We start from the raw sequence: 19,464 nt of genomic DNA on the forward strand, positions 1-19,464 counted from the left end.
ACTAACGGCTTCCTCTAGTGCTTCATCATGATGTGGAGATAGATTTTCCTGGATTCTCAGTTATTCTGACCAATCTGGGACAGGTCCCACTAAACTAGAAATGCCTTGAGTGTGGCTGGTGACGGCCTGTTCATCTGAGGGAAGACAAGCTTAGCACAGAGAGGCTCAACACCACAAACCGGGACCTTCTTTTTAAATCACTGTAACTCGACTTCAGAGCAGGGCTGCACCCGGCGATTGGGAGCTGGACAGATGTGGGCCAGAGCTCAGCTCCACCCCGACCCTCTCTGCCGCCAGGGGCCCCAGGACAGCAAAGGAAGGAAAAAGAACAGAGAGAAAAGGACACGAGGACTCACCTTGACTGAACCAATCCTCTTAGGACCAGAAAAGCAGCAGAGAAGGAAAGAAGAGTGGCACAAAGGAGAAATACAGAGCGATGATGAGAGGCGTGGTCCAAGGGCCTGGCCTCCCCGCCCCCACCCCCGCACTGCCCGGGGGCTGGGCCTGCTCTCCCCACAGGGCCCCAGGAGATGCCCTCCCCCAGCGCCCGACTCCTGGCTTTCTGTGCTGGCCCACTCTGGCCACCATCGCCACCAGCTGCAGCTGGGAATCCAGCTCCAAGGGAAGGAGCAGAGGCAGGGCAGAGTGCCCCCCACTGGGCGGGCTCTGAGAGGCTGGGGGCCTACTGTGGTGAGCTCTGGGGGAGCCCCGGGGGCATCATCAGAGTAAGGAACTCCCTCCACCAATACAGGCTGCCACCTCCTCTGCCCTGGGAATCGGCCTTCTCTCTTTTTATGACTGTTCTACTGTACTTAGTGCTATAGTTCCCCCTGGGTTTTATTTTACTCATTTACAAGCATGAACCCTAAGAAGGGTTCCACAGGCTTCACCAAGGGGCTCTCAAAGGGGGTCCTGGACACAAAACTCTTATTTTAGAGATGGAGGAGAGCACTGACGGTTTCAGTGACTGGTCCAGGGTCATGCAGCCCTCAGGGTTCAGGGGCAGAAGGCTTCCTCATGCTAAGACCAGCTCTCTCCAGTAGTCTGGGTTCCCAAGTGATGGGAAGGAAGCCTGTCCTATTAGCCCACCTGGATTTCCTTGGTTGTCCCTTTAGGAGACCTTGAGTCCAATCCACTCATAGAGGATCCTCTCTATCACCTCCCCAACAAACGGCCAGCCAGCACCTTTACTTGGATACTCCCAGTGATGGGGAGCTCACTACTGCCCTAGGTAGCCCATTCCACTTTGGGACAACTCTAGTGGTCTGGAAATTTTTCCTGATATCAAGTCTTTCTAGCTTGCTAAGAGTTCCCATGGAGCAATTAACCACCAGCAAGGAATCTGGTCAGGGGTGAGCAGAAGTTTGGAAGACGTTTGGACCGATAAAGCTATCTTGGAAGGCCCAGGAAGACAAATATGAATTTGTTTTGGGTATGAGCTGGCAGCAGATTTCTCTTCTGAGACCACAGGAGGAGAGGGGACCCATAGCACCCCCCCAGGCCAGGGGAGTGAGGGTAGTTGGCAAGGCCTGAGGACCCAAGTCCAGGAGAAGGAGGAAACTTAGTTTGGGAAGGGGAAACTGTTGTCTGTGCACTGACTGGGCCACTGGGGTCAGGGCTGGAAGGGACCTCACAGACAGATCACGTACTCTGTCCTCAAAAGACTCGCTCATGGGATTCTCTTTTTCCATGTGACAGCTAGGTGGTGCAGTGGTTGGAGTGCTGGGCCTGGAGTCAGGAAAATCCAAGTTCAGATCCCAGCCTCAGATACCTCCTGGCTGTGGGACCCTGGGCAAGTCACTTCATCTCTGTCTGCCTCAGTTTCCCCAACTGTAAAAGGAGCTCATAATAGCACAGACCTCCCAAGGCTAGTCGTGGAGATCAAATGCAAGATTTGTAAAGTGCTTAGCACAGTGTCTGGCATGATGCAAACATTAGCTATTACTTTTTGTTATTCCCTGTGAATTAACTCTGGAAAATGCACCCTTCAGATGTGCAGAATGATGAGATGGGCAGAAGAGGGCGGGAGGGGAGTCAGTCCAAAGAGGTTGCATCCACTGAAGTGGGGGGGGGGGAGTGATGGAAGGGGAAGGGGGCAGGAGGCAACAGAACTCAGCAGCCAGACGACCAAGCAAGACCAAGGGACCTGGAAGGTCCAGGGCACCTGGGGCCTCAACCCCAGCTGCCTGGGGCTTGCTGAGGCCGGAGGCCTAGGGCTAGGCCCTCTGGACTGGGGGCCTGTGGGGGGAGGCCCTCCCTGGAGGGGAGGAGCGGTCAGGCCTCAGCAGCTCGCCAGAGTACAAAGGACACCCCCTGTCCGCAGCCAAGGAAGGGGAAACACTACCCCCCCCAAGGATTCCACCAACCTCCCTGCTTGTCCCAGTGTGGGCTCTGGAGGCTGGAGGCCTAAGGTCTGAGAATCTGGCTTGGCTGAAATGGCTGCCCCCCAAAGCACCTCCCCCTAGCATGTACGACCAGCACCTGAGGACAGTGTCCCCCGTCAGGTTTCCCTGAGGCCCTCTCAGGTTCCCTCTGTCTGAGGTCAGGTTCACCCCATCAGAGGCCACACTGTCCCAGCTGAGGGCAGGGCCATGCCAGTCCCTCCAACTCATGATTCAGAGAAAGAAATCTGGTCAAGTGGGAAGCAGACCCCGGGCCCATGGGAGGGCGCCTCAAGGCCTAGGGGACCTCAGCGGGGAGGCAGACAGACCTCAAAAGGCTTCCCCCCAACCTCTGACCAACCAACCCCCTGCCTGAATCTTGGGAAAATCTGGGTGAGGGAGACTGGCCTTCTAAACATCGAGTCCCAGGCGCCTCTCTCCAGAAGCAAAGCGCCCATGCCAATGTCAGCACATGCTTGCACCCATTTCTGGGCACGCTAACAGGGAGATGCTGTCCTCTGTGTGCCAAGGGCTGGGGAAGGTGAGGAAGGGGCAGAGTGGAGGACAGGCAACACAGGACCATCCCAGGAAAGTCACCTCTGCGTGGCTGGACCTTCGTTTCCTCATCTGTCAGACAGGAAGAAGGGCACCAGCGGCCACCTCAAATGGCTGTGTCAGCCATCGGCCAGAAACTCTCTCCAGGGCTGAGGAGGATAGGGTTAACTCTGGGCGCCAGAGACCAGGCTTTGTACACCCATTCTGAAAGCTCTGGGCCAGGGAGGGTCAGGGCAGTGAAAAGAGCAAAGTGGGCCCTCGGCCTGATCCTGAGACTCTGGGAGGTGGGGTGTTCCAGTCCAGGGAGCCGGCCAGTGCCCATCCCCGGCCTCCCCAGGGCCCAGAGGGCTACCAAGGCTCCTGCCCCTGCTCTGCTGGGCCCTCAGGGATCCAGGCCCAGGCTCGGCACACACCTTTGGCTTTCTTGCTCCCAAAACAGCTGGCATCATCTTTCTTCCTCCGGGGCAGGGCCCCCGTGCTGGCCGCCTGGCTGGCCTCGGACTCCTGGTACTTGTCAGCTCCTGGGACCTCCTTGTGAACGTGGTAGGACAGGTTACGCATGATGCAGACACAGTTTTCCACCGACTGGGAAAGAGACAGGGAAGGGGTTTGAAAAGAAAGGAAAATGAGGGAAAAAAAGACCTTGTCCAGCCCTGCCATCCTCTGTTCTAAGGCCCCTCCCAGTCCTGCCATCCCCTGTTCTGAGGCCCCTCCCAGCCCTGCCATCTCCTGTTCTGAGGCCCCTCCCAGTCCTGCCATCCCCTGTTCTGAGGCCCCTCTCAGCTCTGCCATTCCCTGTTCTGAGGCCCCTCCCAGCTCTGCCATCCCCTGTTCTAAGGCCCCTCTCAGACTTGACATCCCCTGTTCTGAGGCCCCTCCCAGCTCTGCCATCCCCTGTTCTAAGGCCGGTTCCCCTCCCAATTCGGTTACTCTAGCATAGAACACCCTAGACATAAAGGCCTCTAATCCAGCTGCACACACTCAGCCCAAGCCTCTTCCACCTCTCTGAGCCCAGACCCCATCCTGCTAGAATCCCCACTGAGCCCTCTTGCTGTTGCTGAAAAAAGACTCCTGTCCCCTCCAGCCCCCACTCCCAGCGTGCCCAGATTAAAAATCAGAGCCCACCAGCATCCTGGAACGCTGGGAGACAGCTCGGGAGCTGCCACTCTGGCCTGCACCTGTCCAAGAAGCTGCCTCCAACACCCCTGACAAATGGCCGGCCAGCCATTGCTTGAAGACTTCCAGGGACGGGGAGCTCACTACCTGCTAGGCTGCCCATGATCCCTGGGACAGTGCTCAGTATTAGGAAGGTTTCTCTCGATAATGAGCCTCAATCAGCCTCTGAACTTGCCCCCTTTGTTCTCGGTTCTGCCCTGGATTCCATATTTCATCCTGGGACATGAGAACCCTGCTTTCATAGGGGACCTGTGAGGACCAAACCTGGGCAGGGATGAAGAGACCTCCAATGCCTCTGGGTCCAAACACCTCACTGCAGGGGAGGAAACTGAGACCCAGCGGTAGAAAATGACCTTCCAAGGTCACCCCCTCAATGCTACATGAAGCTGGGATTCCAAGCCAGGTCCTGTCCTATGAGGTCACCATTCCATTACACTTCATGTCATACAGGCCTAGTGATGTGGAGGTCACCTCCCCCATTAGACTGGGAGCTCCTGGGGGCCAGGGACCGTGGTCTTGCCTTCCTTGTTCTCCCAGTGCCGGCACACAGTAGGAGCTTGATAAATGCTGGCTGACTGATCTCTCCTCTGTTTGGAGAGGGCCCAGACCCGAAGGAGGAGGGAGACCTGTGTCTGAGAGCCCCTGAGGGAAGGCGGTTGCCCCGGTCCCCACCCCAAGCACCCCAAGCTGTGTGGAATCCTCACCTTGTTGTCTGTGTCCTTCTTGCCAATGGCCGACTGCAGAGCGTGAAGGAGGGCGTCCACCAGCCCGTCGCACTCCCGAAGCCGCCGGCGTGCTTCTGCCCCATCTGAGCTCACGTTCCTGGGGAGATTGAAGGAATCTGGTTAGCTCATCGGACCTCTGGGAAGTCCAAGGCCCGGGAGTCAGGAGAAGGACACGGCCAGCGTCTCCAGGGCCCTGGGGGGCAGGGCTTGTCTCTTCATCCCTCAGGTCTAGTGACAGGGTCTCCTGCTTTCTGAGCCTGGGATGCCCAAAGGGGCTGGGCAGTCCTTAAAAGGCACTTGCAAGAATGCTGTCCTTGCAACCCCACAGTAGCACCAAAGCCTCCAGAATCCTCTGTGCCCAAGACCTCAGGCAGCTGGCAGCACGGCCTAGCACAAGGGCAGTCTGCTAAGCCCTAACCCAGGTTTCTTTCCACACTCTCCCTCCTGTCTCCTATCATTGTCAAGCATGGAGATGACACTGGCTTTGAGGTCAGAGGACCTAGGTTCGAATCCTGCCCCTGATGCTTACCACCTTTGAGCCCATGGACCAATAAATCACTTCTCTGAAAAATGAGGGTGTAGGGTCGACTAGAGCCCCCTGAGGCCCCTTCCAGCTCTAGATTTTTAAGCCTATAGCTCAGGATTAAGCAAGGAATAAACTCACTCTGGTCCAGTGCCCATTTCTACACTGGGTCCTCTGCATCCTCCCTCTTGACAAGCATTGAATGCCAACACTTCCAAAACATTTTCATACCCATGAACTCATCACATCTTTCTGAGCCTGGCTGGGTAAGGGCTATAGTGCTCACTTTGCAAGTAAGGAAACTGGGACCCAGGTGTCACAGGACTCTAGAGTTAGGGCCAGAAGAGATTGCAGAGCCTTTAGTCCAAGCCCTCACCGATGGGGAAACTGAGGACTGAGTATCACAGGATCCTAATGCTGGAAGCTCACAGGCCATCTTGGCTAACTCCTCTTTATGGATGAAGAAACTGAGATCTGGGAAAGGAAGTGACTTATCAAAAGTCACACAGCCAGAAACTATCAGAGAGGATTTGAACTCAGGTGCCCTTAGACACCAGATCCACTGGTCTTTCCCCTAGACCAGACAAAGGGCTTAGCTCTGGAAGGGCTCTAAGAGACTGCAGGATCGTGGACAAATCTAGGAGGGACCTCAAGTCATCTGGTCTAAGCCCCTCATTTTACAGATGGGGAAACTGAGACCCAGAGAGGCTCAGTGCCTTGCCCAAGGGGACACAGAACCCAGGATTCAGCCCAGCAGTTCTCCGCTGTCCCCTGCTCACTGCCTCTCCCAGGAAGGGACTTGGCAGAGGACACAGGGCTGGTATTGGGACCCAGGGGTCCAGGCTCCCAGCCTATGGCCCTTCCCCTTGGCTGTCAGGCCCGACACTCCCTCCTGGCTCCCCTCCCTCCACCTCCTCCCAGCTCTGCCCTATTCTCAGTCAGGGCAGTACTCTGTGCTCTGTTCCCTTCCCCAAAGCATTCCTGGGGAGGGGGTGGTGACCCCTGGGTGAGTTTCCCAGAACTGGGGGAGGAGCAGGCCCATCTGGTTCTCCTATCTCCTTAGGCCTGGCCACAGTGGAACACAGGGGCAGGGGCTGTGGCCTCTGGCTGGGAGCCAGCCTCTCCACCGAGGCTGTGCCTGAAGACTGGCCCGCCTCCGGCTGCCCCATCTTGGTTTGGGAGGGTGAGAGAAGCAGGGGTGGCATCCTTCCCAGTGGGGCACCTCTCCTGGCCCCCATCCTGCTCCCCGCCCAGAAACCCGGACCCGTAGACCCCGGGATGCAGCCCTCCCCACGAGATGCCTGCTGGGGAAGGCAGGACAGAGGGGACAGAGAAGGGGCAGAGGGGCCGAGAGCCGCCTCAGTGAGTGCTCCTCAGTGAGGGGCAGGGCCCAGGGAAGAAAGAGGGCCCTCCAGGCTAGCTAGGGCCGGAGTGAGCTGGAAGGACAGGAGGCCGGGCACTTCGAGGGGCCCATGTCTGCTGACTGACTGAAGGACCGATATCACAGTGATTACCACTGTTATCATTACTCTGAGTAACCACATTGTACAACCTGTTGTTCAGCCATGTCCGGCTCTGACGACCCCCTTTGGGGTTTTCTTGGCAGAGACACTGGAGTGGTTGGCCATTTCCCTCTCCATTTCATTTTACAGATGAGGAAACTGAGGCCAACGGGGGAAGTGATTTGGCCAGGGTCTCACAGTTAGTAAGTATCTGAGGCCAAATTTGAACTCAGGAACATGAGCCTTCCTGACCCCAGGCCCAGTGCTCTGGGCACTATGGCACCACCTTACAGCCCCTTATATTGCCTTAGTCCATGAAGATAATTTTCCCTGTACCTTCTCTCCTCCTTTCAGGGGGTAATCAAGGCCCTTCCCTGGCTGCCCTCCTTGGGATGCTACCAGACTATCAGCTGTGATGCCTCATGTGGCCTGAAGTGGAAATGGAGAGGGGGCTCGTCCATTAGTCAGTCAGTCACTAAACTCTTACTAAGCACCTGCTGTGTGCCAGGCACTGGGATCCATCCATCAGTTTGGTCAATAAACCCTTATTAAGCACCTACTATGTGCCAGGCACTGGGGGCCATCCATTAGTCAATAAACCTTATTAAGCACCTATGGTGTGCTAGGCACTGGGGTTTTCTTAAGGGCCCTGCAAACTCTAAACCTATGATGTTGTGTCCATTGTGTGAGGCCTGGGGTGGAAGGCCCAGCCCTGCCTTTCTCAGGTTGGGTCTCCTCCACTGTGGCAGGGCCTGGAGGGAATGGGAAGTCACCAGTCAGCTGAGGGGTGGGGGGTGGACCCGACGAGGGGCCAGGGAGGACTCCCTGCCCTCTGAGGAGTGCGCTCGGCCCCAGGGAGCTGAGGTGGGTTGGGAGTCAGCCTCAGCGGGGGCTTCTGAGAGTGGAGGCTGGGAGGGCGGGCCTGGAGGGCTGCCAGCACAGGAGCGGGCCTTCCGGCTTCCAATCATTCCCCGCTTATCCAGTTTCTGGCCTGCTTTCTGTGTCTGTTTGCATAGACTGTAAGCATCCCGAGAGCAGGGACTGTCTTCTGCCTCTTTGTATCCCCCCTGCTCAGCACAGTGCTTGGCACAGAGCAGGCACTTAGTAAACATTTACTGAGAGACTGACTGCCAGCAAGATGTATCTCGTCACGCCCTTCTTTGTCCCCAAACCTTCAGTGATTCTGTCCCCCCAAGGAAGTTCAGGCTCCCTGTGCTCGGCATTTGAGGCCCCATGCAAAGGAGTGACAGGTTTCCTTCCCAGTTTTCTCATAATACATCCACCCCCAGGGCAAACAAGACTCTCCTCTGCCCCCCAGCCATGACACGCTCCCCCACCTGTCTGCCTAGAGAGGCTGGCCTTGGGGTCTCCCCTGGTGGGATTCCCGCCTGCCTGGCTCCTCCGTGCCCTCTGCCCTGGGATCAGAGGACTGCTTGCTTTGTACCTGGGTCCTTAGTGCCAGGCACGCAGACAGTGGCCAGCACACGGTGGAGGATTAGCTCGTGAGTGGACTGACTGCGACAGCTGCAATGGTGTGAGAGCCAGAGATGTGAACGGGACCTAACGCACTGACCGGTCCAGCAGTGGAGGCCGGGGCAGGAAGCAAACCTCCTCCCCTCTTAGCAGAGAGTGGGGAGCTACGGGCGGAATGCAGCATCCACAGCCGCCGTGCTGGAGGAGGGGGCATCAAAGCCACCACAATAAGACCTGAAGAGGCACAGCCTGGGGCAGCCCCACCCGAGGGCCGCTCAACCTTCCAAGTAAGGAGGGGGGTCATTCTCTGCCGACTCTCACTGCCTGGCCCCGGCCCCATCTACTCCTAGAATCCCAGAGCTGGAAATCGAACCCAGACCTGAACAAGAACCATCTCCTGGACTGTCTCCAACAAACTGTCCTCCAGCCCCTCTGTGAAGACTCCCAGCTGGGGGGCTCACTACCTCCCGAGGCAAACAACATTGATTGGTAGGAAATTTTTCCATTAATGGAAATTAAGTCCAGCTCCATCCTGACCCCACATCTTTTCTTTGGGCTCAGCCCTCAGTAGGGAGCACTTGCTCGGTCATTAGCTTGAGTGAAATCACAGAGGTGCCAGGGATGTTCACAAAGCACAGGCCTGGCAGGGTCACTCCCCTGCTCTCCAAGCTCCCATGGCTCCCTATGGCCCTTAGAAGTACAGCTACTCCAAGGAGCATCTAAAGGCCTTCCCGACCCGCTTTCCCAAGGTGATCGCGCTCATTTGGCCTCTACTCTGAGGTCCAGCCACGCGGCCCCCACTCTTTCCCCTCCTTTCTGCAGTCCGGCAGTCCTGGCAGCCGGTGTGCCCTCCCTTCTCGCTCCTGCCCTTCCCAAGCCCTGACTCCCCCCGGTCCCAGCGCCGCCTCTTACAGGGAACCCCCTCCGCTCCCCCAGACTGACTGCCTCGTGTCTGCTTTGTCTCCGTGTGGACGTGCTCACCATCTCTCTTCTGATGAGAGTGTCAGCCTCATGAAGGCAGGCTCTGCTCACCTGCGTGTGCCCAGTGCAGAGCATGGCGACACTCCTTGTGTCTCTTATTCAGTCAGTCAGTCGTGCCTGGATGTCAGACTCTGTGACCCCGTCGGGGGTTGTCTTGGCAGAGATCCTGGGGCGTTTGCCATTTCCCTCTCCAGCTCATTTTACAGATGGGGAAACTGAGGCAAACAGGGCGAAGTGACTTGCACAAGGTCACACAGATAGTAAGGGTCTGAGGCCAGATTTGCGCTCAGGGAAATGAGTATTCCTGACTCCAGGCCTGGTGCTCTATCCATTGCACCACCTGGCTGACCCTAGACTGAGACACAGTAAGGGCTGAATAAATGCTTGTTGACTGACCCCAGGGACCCACAATGATGAGGACCATGGCCAGTGCAACCCTCCACCCTTTCAGTGGTCAGCCCTGCCATCCCCTATTCTAAGGCCCCTCCCAGCCCTGCCATCCCTTGTTCTAAGGCCCCTCCCAGACCTGCCATCCCTTGTTCTAAGGCCAGACCTTTGGCCTCCTAGGGCAGTGGCTGGCATCTGTCCAGACCCTCAGCCATTGGCCTGGAGAGGCCTGTCAGACTGACCCATCCAGACCACTGTCCCCTGTAGGCCTAGCAAAAACAATGGGGTGTCTGGGAAGTAGATCCCAGTTGGCCCAGGGGCACGGTCTGGCAGCGAGAGGCGACTCCAAGGTTCTGGGCATGAGCTTTTCCTCATCTACAAATGAGAGGCTATTGGTGAAGCACTTGGCACAGTTCCCAGAATACAGTGGGCACTTAATAAATGCTTGTTGCCTTCCCCTTTCCCTTCCCCCACCCCATGCAGATGGGTTAATCCTGCCTGGGCTCAGTGCTAATGGCATCCTTGGAAATGTAGAGGAGCCAATATGAGGAATCTGTACTCTAGCTATGAAAAGGGGGCTGAAGAGTGTCCCTCACTGCCCTGGATCAACTCAAGCCCCCTCTGGCCCAGATGAACAATCTCCTGGGGGCCTCAAAGAATAAACTGATGTGATTGTTGAGTGACTATTAGTGTTTCTCAAAAGACTGTGGATACAGGGGCGGCTAGGTGGTGCTGTGAATAGAGTACCAGCTCTGGAGTCAGGAGGACCTGAGTTCAAATCTGGCCTCAGACACTTAACACAAAACTAGTCATGTGACCTTGGGCAAGTCACTTAACACCAAACTGCCCTACCTTCCCCCTCCAAAAAGCAAAAAAAAAAAAAAATGGGATACAGGGGAAGTGTTACAGGACTGGGAAAGGCAATTGTCCCTAATGACAGGTCAAGGAACTTGACTTAAATTCCTGGGAAAATTCTAGAGGAAGTATTAGAGATGGTTGGGCAGCAGCTAGAAAGGAAGCAGTGATCAGCAAGAGCCAGCTGGCTCCACGTACATGGCGGATGAACCTCATTTCTAGAAAAGGTAGAGAGATGTGGGCTGGACAATGATATAATTAGGAGGTATGAGCAGAATTGCTGCTGGTAGCAGTCATCAGCGGGTCCACATCACCCTGGCAGAAGTTAACCTTTCCCCCTTCTAACGCCCTCATCAGCTCTGTAACCACTAACCGAGATAAGATCAAATCTGCCATTGTGCCTGGATGGGACGTGTCACTCATAATACCTAACTTTCCAGACCCAAGTGCCCTGCCCATCACTCCCCTTAGTGTTTTATTATCCCTTTGGAACATATTCAGAGCTATCTGAGGGCAACATTGTCTTTGCTTTCATATTTGCATATAACTGCCTCCTGACTTTTGCTCTCCCGTGTATGTTGATTTGGGGATGATTTTGTTGGTCAGTGTCTGTAGGCCACAGCTGAGGGGCTCATACGAGTTTAGCAAAGTGCTTGACACACAGTCAGTGCTTAATAAATGCTTTTCTCATTCAAATAACCTCCTTTTGCCTCAGTTTCATCATCTATAAAACGATAGGGCTGAACTAAATGGCAAGTAGTCAAGCATGTATTAAGCCCTGGGCACTTAATAAACGCTCTTGGATTAACCTGACAGCTACACATGGAGCTAGGCACAGAGAAAGACAGAGATGTAGCTGCTGCCCTCGAGAAGCTGACATTCTAAGGGGGCAAGCCACATGCAAACCGCTGTGGAGGTGACCACGAAGGTCCCTTCCAGAGCTAAATATGTGATCCCAAAGTTCCTCATTTGTTAAATGGTAACAGCACCTGCATCCCAGGTGGCTCAAGGCCAAAGTAAGATAATGCTGGTAAATGCTATAGGAATGAGGGCCACTGTTGATCCCATTGGCAGATGAGAACACTGAGGCCATAAGAGAAGGGACATGGCACAAGACCCTTTATGAATGAGAGGTAGCCTCCAGGCTTCTCTCTCTCTTTCCCTCTGTCTGTCTCTGTCTCTCTCCCCCTCCTCTCCTCCTTCCCTTCTCCCTCTCTCTGTCTCTCGCCCTCCCTCCTCCTCTCCCTCTGTCTCTCCCTCTGTCTCTCTTTCTCTCTGGGGTTAGCAGCGCTCTTCCCCTGACCACGTCCAGTACCTGGGAGAGCCGCCTGCTCTGCTGACCTTACCTGAGGCATCCTGACGTATTCTTGAAGACAGTGGTCCATTCAGCATCCCGTGGCTTGGAGTCCTCATTGGGCTCGCTCTCCCAGCCCGAGTGCGGGACAATCACCTCATTGGTCAGGGTCTGCAGGCCATGGTTGATGATGACCATCTTGAGGGGCTCATAGGAAGACAAGTTCCATAGCGTGCCTGAAAGACAGAATGTGGTGATGGTTCAGAGAACACCTGGGAGCACTCCAGGGTGGGACAGGACCGGGAGCGTCAGGAGAGGCTGTAGAGACCCATTTAGCCTGGGCAAGAACCATCTCAAATGAGAATGGGCTGCCCCAGGAGGTAGTAAGCTCCCCATTCGTGGAGGTCTCCAAGCAAAGGCCAGATGACTGAGGTGGCTGGTCTTCCCAAGGTCCCTTCTAGCACTCTTAGCACCCAGGAACTGCCCATGGGCACATGCAGGTGGATGGTACCAGTGGGCATGGGAACTGTATCAGAAGACCTAAATGTGAATTCTGGCTTGGGCACATACTAGTTTAACTTTGAAGGGATTTGGAAAGTTCCTTTCCCTCTGTGGGCCTCAGTGACCCCATCTGTAAAATGGGGCCATACCAATACTTGTATTACAGATCTCACAGGGTTCCTGAGAAAATGGAGTGAGACAACCAAGCATTTTGTAACTCCTCAAGCCCAGCATTGACCACAAGACAGAGTGAGCCTTGCCCCTCCATTCTACTTGGCCACTGCTGTCTCCCCTGAAAAAGCACATGTTCCTTTAGGGAGGGACTTGTTTCACTTCTGTCTGTGTATCATCACGATCTAAAGGCAGGAAGACCTGGGTTCTGGCAGACTCACCAAGTGACCCTGGGCAAGTCACCTGACTTGTTGGAGTCTCAGTTTCATCATCTATAACATGAGGAAGGATAAGAATGGCCCCTGCCTCACAAGGTTTTGTGGGTCTCAAATCAGATCCTGGGTATAAAGGATGCTGCGAATTCAAATGTAACTAAGGAAATATCAGTTAAAAATGACCATTTTAAAACTCCCAATTATACACCAAAATAGAAACTTTGAAAATCAAAGGAGAGATTAACAAAATCAAAAGTAAAAAAAAAAAAACCCAAACCATTGAACTAATAAATAAAACTAGGAATCAGTGGGCTGTGTTTTTAAAGAAATGTCAGTAATTATCACCACTGTTCTAATGATTTCCTGGCAGTCTGATGGAAAGCAGGCTGGAAGGAGACCAGAGAGTGGAACCTGAATGCCAGCCAGGTGGGTGTCCACAGACAAGCCTCAGTGTGATCATCTGGAAAATGGGGGGAATAAATCCACATTACTCTCTCCTTCCCTCCCTCCAAACAGAACAAGGCATCTACAAACTTGGAAGAGTTTTGTAATTGCGAGCAGCTACTGGGCCATGAAAACCACGAGGATGAGCCCAGCAAAACACATTTCTTTAACCTCACTGGCCCATAATGGCCTCGGATATGCAGAAGCTTGGGTGGCCTCTGGGGCAGTGGCAGGCCCAGCACCTGCCTGATGGAGCTGGCACAGGGCTTTAGTCCCATCACCAAAATTTCCCAGGCATATCTGATTCCACCCAGTGTAAGAATCCAATCCAACCAATCTGGTTTGAGTGACTAGTGGTGATGGGGACTGGGATATAAAGGAAACATGGCCTTCTCTCTATAACATTTACGACATGTGGGCCTCTTCTGCTCAGGTACCTCCAGGCATGGGGAGCTTACTATATAAACCAGTATTATAGACAGTAATTGTTGGAGAGTTCCATTATACCCATGTCCTGGCCAGCCCTTCCACACCAATGTCCAGCTGAGACAAAAATGGAAGAAAAACTTTGTTACTAATGGGTGGAGTACCAACGTGCCCTCCTCTGGTCCCACTTGCCACCATGTACCTGGCCACGTCACCACTCCCTGTGTGTGGTCAGGAATGAAGATGGAATAGGAAGGGGATGAGATAAGGAATAGGGGAGAAGATAAAAAGAAAAAGAGAGAAAGGAGAAAGGAGGATAAAGTGCGTGGGGAATGGGGGGGGGAGTGGGGTCCCGGGCCGGGGCCGGGGCACAGGTGTGTGCAGGGACGGGGGCTGGGGGGCGGGGCCGGGGCTGCTGGGCCCAGGGCGGGCATGGCGGGCACTCACCCGTGATGAGCTCCCGCACCTCCATGTCGCTGGTCTTGCGCAGGAGCCGGATGAGGGCGGGGATGCCATCGCAGCCTTTGATGGCCACCTTGTTCTCGTGGTCCCGGCCGTAGGAGATGTTGCGCAGGGCCCCGCAGGCCCGCCGGTGCACCTCAGCCTTGGGGTGGTCCAGCAGCCCCACCAGGATGGCGATGCCCTTCAGGTGGCGCACGTCCTTCTTGATCTTGTCATTCTCGTAGCACAGATGCTGTAGGTAGGCAGCCGCGTTGGACTTGACTGGGTCGATGGGGTGGCTGAGCATGGCGATCACCTCCGGCAGGTCCGGGTCCCGCCACCGCGGGTCCTTGCGGATGCTGTCGATGGAGGGGGACCTCTTGCCCAGGCGGTCGATGCTGGCCATGCTGCCCCTCTCAGGCTGGGCCAGCGGGGCGGCATAGCCCCCGTGGATATAGGGGATCCGCTCGTCAATCATCTCGCTTTCTGCTGGTTCATCGTAGGCTCTGAGAAGGAAAGGAGACAAAAGCAGGTGAGCAGCCTCTTGCCTGTGCCCAGATGCCCCAGGCCTAGAAGGGGAAGGTGGAGCCGAGAGAAACGGCTGGTCCCGGAGGCTGATCCACCCAACGATGCCCTGGGACCCGTGTCCCCTTAGAGAATGCAATCGTATCACAGGGCTGGCGAGACACTGGGATTCCTCTGCACCCGGTGATCCAGAACTCCATCTGAAGGGAAGTGCCCAGGGCAGGCAGACCCCTTTCTCTCCAGGCTCCCTTCTCGACTCTCTGGAATTTTCCTGCCATGCCCCCAATGGGGTCCTTGGATCCTTTTTTGTGTTGTTTTTTGGGGGGGTCAGAAGACTTGGGATCAAGCCCCAGCTCTGTAATGGCCTAGGTGTAACACCTTGGAAAAGGTCTTACTGTCTCTGAGCCTCAGTTTCCTCAACTGTTAAAATAAGAAGCAGAGCGGGGGTGGGGGTCCAAGGTGGGCTCTGACGATAACAACTCAAGCTCATGTCATGCTTTACAGCCTGCAGAGAGCATTACCATGATGGTGGGAAGAGGCTTTTACTGATGGGGAAACTGAGGCAGGCAGCATTTAAGTGGCGTCACAAACAGCACACATGGGAGGCCAGGTCTGCACTCTGTACTACATAACCTAGTTATCTTCAGAATGGGCAGGGATGTAAGGGAGGGGAAGGACTGTAGTGGATGGTGGTGCAGAGGAAAGAATGCTTCGAGTCAGGAAGACCCGAGTTCAAATCTGGCCTGGCTGGGTGACCCCGGACAAGTCACTTGGATTATGCCTGCCTCGGTTTCCTCATCTGTGAAATGGGATAGCGCCTACTTACCAGAGTAGTTGTGAGGCGCCAGAAGAGGTAGTAATTGTGAAGTTTACCAGTTTTAAAGCGCTATGACAATGTGTCTATTGTTATACCCTTCCGCCACCCCCCTCCCACCCTGCTGAGAGCTTTAAAGATTGGGGGTGATGGGCTGCTCTCTGCATCCCCTCTCTTGGACTGCAATGTTGAGGCAGGGAGTTGTCCCTCAGGGAGGGACAGCCATCATCCAGCTGGACAGAACCATCCCTGTGGGGATGTGGGAGAGCTGGTCCTGGGTGTGGCCCCAGACTGGGGTGGGGAGGAGGAAGCTAGGGCATCCAGGTGTGGGGGGGTACCATCCTGGTGAGGCAGGCAGGAGCCCTGGCTGAGGCCCAGAGATCTCAGCACACACAGGGCTTCCCCTGATGGAGCAGGATGTAGCCATGGGGACGGTAGCTCCCAGAGGGCCCCAGGATGCTGGCCCCCATCATGGGAGCCTGTCAACATCTTCTCTCCCCTTCCAAAGGGAACATGAAAACCCAAGGTAGAAGTGAGCAGGCAGAAGAGGCTGGTATCCTGGGCCGGAGAGCCCGGGGGAGCCCCTCTCACTGGAGGCAGCCCCTGCCATGTCTGATCCATCGCTTCCTCCCCGGACCCCCCAAAACTAGTCTGCAGAGCACGCTCTGGAAACCAGGATGGACCCTTCTCAGACTGCAAGACTGAGGTGACATGGTTGGGAGAGCTGGGGTCAGGAAGACCTGGATTCAAATCCAGAATCAGTCCTTTCCTCGCTGTGTGACCCTGTTCTCAGCCTCAGTTTCCACAACTGTCAAATGGGATGCCTGCCTCCTGGGGGTTTTATGAGGATCAGATGGGATAATATTTGAAAAAGGTGCTCAACACAGTCCTTTGCACATAGTAGGCACTGAAGAAATGCCTGTTTTCTACCCTCCCCCTCCCTAGCTTCTTTTCCTGGGGTCCGGAAACTTACTTTTAAAGATATTTTGATATCTGTGTTTCAGCAGAACAGGTTTCCTTCATCACTCTCAGTATTTTATTAGAGTAAGGGTCACCCAAAGGTGTCTTCCCCAGACTGCCAGAGGGGTCCAAGGACACCCAAGAGGGGAAGGGCCCCTGCTCTGGCCCAAAACTCTTAGGAAGCTGAGGCCCAGATGGTTTCATCCAGAAGGGTCAATGTGGGAAAGGTATCTATACAAATAAAGGAATTGAGAACACTTTATAAAAAAATTAAATGGAGCCCAGAGAGGGCAGGGATTCACCCAAGGTCACACAACAAGGCAGGAGCAGAGCTTGAATTTGAACCTGACCCTCAGCCCTGGGCAGCTTCCCCCAGACAGGGGAACAATTCAGAGAGAAACGGAGGAGATCTGGGCCTTGTTGGATCATTTCTCTGCACTGTCCATTCAACAAACCCTCTTTGAGCACCTCCTGTATATAGAGTCTCGCGACGGACAGTAAGAGAGCGCGGCAAAGACAGGCACAAAGGAAATCTAGTCCTGATGTGCAGGAAGCTCACAGCCCCATGTCGGGGGAGCCAGGGCCACCTGGCAGGAGGTAGTGAGCATGGAATTGAATTCCCAACACAGGGCTATGGGCATTCAGAGGATCTGAGAGCTCGCTTTGGGGTGAGAAAGTGTCCATGGCAGAGATAACAAGAGAACGGATCGAGGAGGCTTCATGCAGAGAGGCAGCATTTAGTTAGGCCTTGAAGGACCAGTTGAATTCTGAACCAGTAGAAATGGATAAAGAAACCCCTGGAGTAGGGCACAGTGTGAGCAGATGTGCAGAGGTGGGAAAGTGTGGTAACATATTCATAAAAAAGTGAGCAAATCAACCTGGCTGGAGCTGGGAGCCTGTTGTAGGAGCCTGCAGTTGAGAGATAAGCCTAGAGAGTGCGGCTACAGCCAAACTGCAAGATCTCGAATGGTGAGCTCAGGAGCCCACAGAGAGCTGCTGAGGGGGCTGGAGACAGGTGTGGTCTGGCAGAAGGAGCACAATATGTGGACACAGATCCCCTGGGTTCCCACTCCGGCTCCTGGGGCCCTGCCCGGTCACATGATGCCTTGCTCCCATGCCTCACATGGATTCAGTAAATAGGGGCTCATATCCACATTGTCCCTCCAGACAGAAGGTAAGCATCTGGAGGGGAAGGTTTGGCTCCTTTCTGCCTTTGTATCCACAGTGAAAAGCATGCAGTAAGAACTTAATAAATGCTTGATGAATTGGAGTGAACATGATAGGGTCACTTCCTTTCCTCCTGTAAAAGGAGAGATTTGGATGAGACCAACCCACTTATATTTATAAAGCACCTACTGCATGCCAGGTATCAGGAACACAAACACCCCTCTCCTCAGTGAAATAATCCTTGCCCTCAAGAGGCCTACATCCCAATGGGGGAGGCAACATGTAAACTGGGCCACTAGGGGCTCCACAGTGTGCAGAGTGCAGGGGCTGGAGGCAGGAAGACTCCTCATCCTGAGTTCAAATCAGGCCTCCGACACTAGCTGTGTGACCCTGGGCAAGTCACTTCACCCTACTTGCCTCAATTTCCTCACCTGTAAAAGGAAATGGCAAACACTCCAGTATCTCTACCCAGAAAACCCCAAGTGGGGCCATGGTTAGTTTGCACATTACTGAAATGATGTAACAAGAAACAGCAAGTACACAGATGGGTATATGCAGGAAGGAAATCAGATGAATGAGGCCATTCCTTAGTGAGGGCCCTCAGAGAGCCTACCTAGGGACAAGGAGCACGGGGTAGGCCTGGGCTAGCCAGGATGGTGGAGGGGGCGGGACACCGAGCTTGGAAGCAGGAAGACTTCGGCTCAGACCCTGACTAGCCATGACCCATGGCACGTCACTTAACTTCTCTTTGCCTCGGTTTCCCCCTCTGTAAAGTGAAGGGGTTGGATGCCATGATCTCCAAGGTCCTTCCAGCTCTGAATCCTATAGTCATATATGATGACTGGCTGAAGACACTGGGGTTGTTTAGCCTGGAGGAGAGAAGACTTGGGGTGGGGAGCATTTTTGTTGTATTCAAATATCTGAGGAGCTGTCATCTGGAGGAGAGATTCCACTGGCTCTGTTTGGCCCCAGAAGAACCACCCAGAAGCCAGGAGAGGAAGCTGTGACAGCAGAGTTTGGCTCAAATGACATTCTAACCATTAGATCTGTCCCCAAGTGGGGTGGGGGTGGACTGCTACTGCAGACGGTGGCTCCTCCCCATCATGGGAGGTCTCCATGCAGAGGCTGCATGCCCACTTGTCAGGCATGTGGCAGAAGGGACTCAGGCATTTCTGGGGAGGCTGAGATAGCTCCTGGGGTCCCTGCCAACTCTCTGAGATTCTGACACAAATCCTTTGGAAACCCACAAAGCAACCCAGAAATGCCAGGAATGATGAGGCCCAGACCTTGGTATGCCTAAAGGGGCTTCTGAGGAGAGCTGTGTGGACAAGAGACGGAAGAAGGAGGAGCCTGGGGAAAGGAAGGCTGGGAGGGACTGCTGCAGCAGTCCAGGAGACAGGGGACCAGGGGACAAAGGGACAGAGACAAGGGAACGTGGGCCTTTTCCTTCTGGAAGGAGGAACCCGACCTACTCTGAGCCCTACAAACAGGCTCCAGAGTCCTAGAAACACTGTGCTTCCCCCCAGGCCTTGGTCCCGAGGAGGCCGAGCCCAGCTGCCTCTGTCTCCAAGCCTGCCTGATGTACCATCCAGGGCCTGGCCTCCCTGGTGGCCGCCAATGTGACAGTCCTCCCAGGCACAGGCAGGTGGAAACTGACAATCCCAGGCACAGGAGAGTGTAAGTTGACAATCCTTCCAAGCACAAGTGTAACCTGACAATCCCCCTAGGTACAGGTGTAACCTGACAATCCACTCAGGCACAGGCACATATAAGCTGACAATTCTCCCAGGCACAGGCACATATAAGCTGACAATCCTCCCAGGCACAGGCGCATATAAGCTGACAATCCTCCCAGGCACAGGTGCATATAAGCTAGCAATCCTCTCAGGCACAGGCGTGAGCTGACAATACATCTGGGCACAAGTGTAACCTGACAATCCTCACAGGC

The 19,464-nt window shown here is 54.7% G+C and overlaps 1 protein-coding gene across 1 annotated transcript in view; it reads right to left on the reverse strand.

Moving 5' to 3' along the window:
• Positions 1–19,464, reverse strand: part of ARVCF (ARVCF delta catenin family member) — a 339,824-nt gene that overhangs the window by 22,491 nt on the left and 297,869 nt on the right. The window contains exons 9-13 of the mRNA XM_069100847.1: positions 14,057–14,556; positions 11,905–12,088; positions 4,817–4,934; positions 3,350–3,521; positions 357–374 (exon numbers count right to left, since the gene is read on the reverse strand). Coding sequence (XP_068956948.1) covers positions 357–374; positions 3,350–3,521; positions 4,817–4,934; positions 11,905–12,088; positions 14,057–14,556 — 992 coding nt within the window. The remainder of the gene's footprint in view (positions 1–356; positions 375–3,349; positions 3,522–4,816; positions 4,935–11,904; positions 12,089–14,056; positions 14,557–19,464) is intronic.

This window comes from Petaurus breviceps, unplaced genomic scaffold (genome assembly GCF_028583685.1).
Source record: "Petaurus breviceps papuanus isolate PSGF00001 unplaced genomic scaffold, PetGlider_PUasm1.0 428, whole genome shotgun sequence".
Classification (NCBI taxonomy): Eukaryota; Metazoa; Chordata; class Mammalia; order Diprotodontia; family Petauridae; genus Petaurus; species Petaurus breviceps.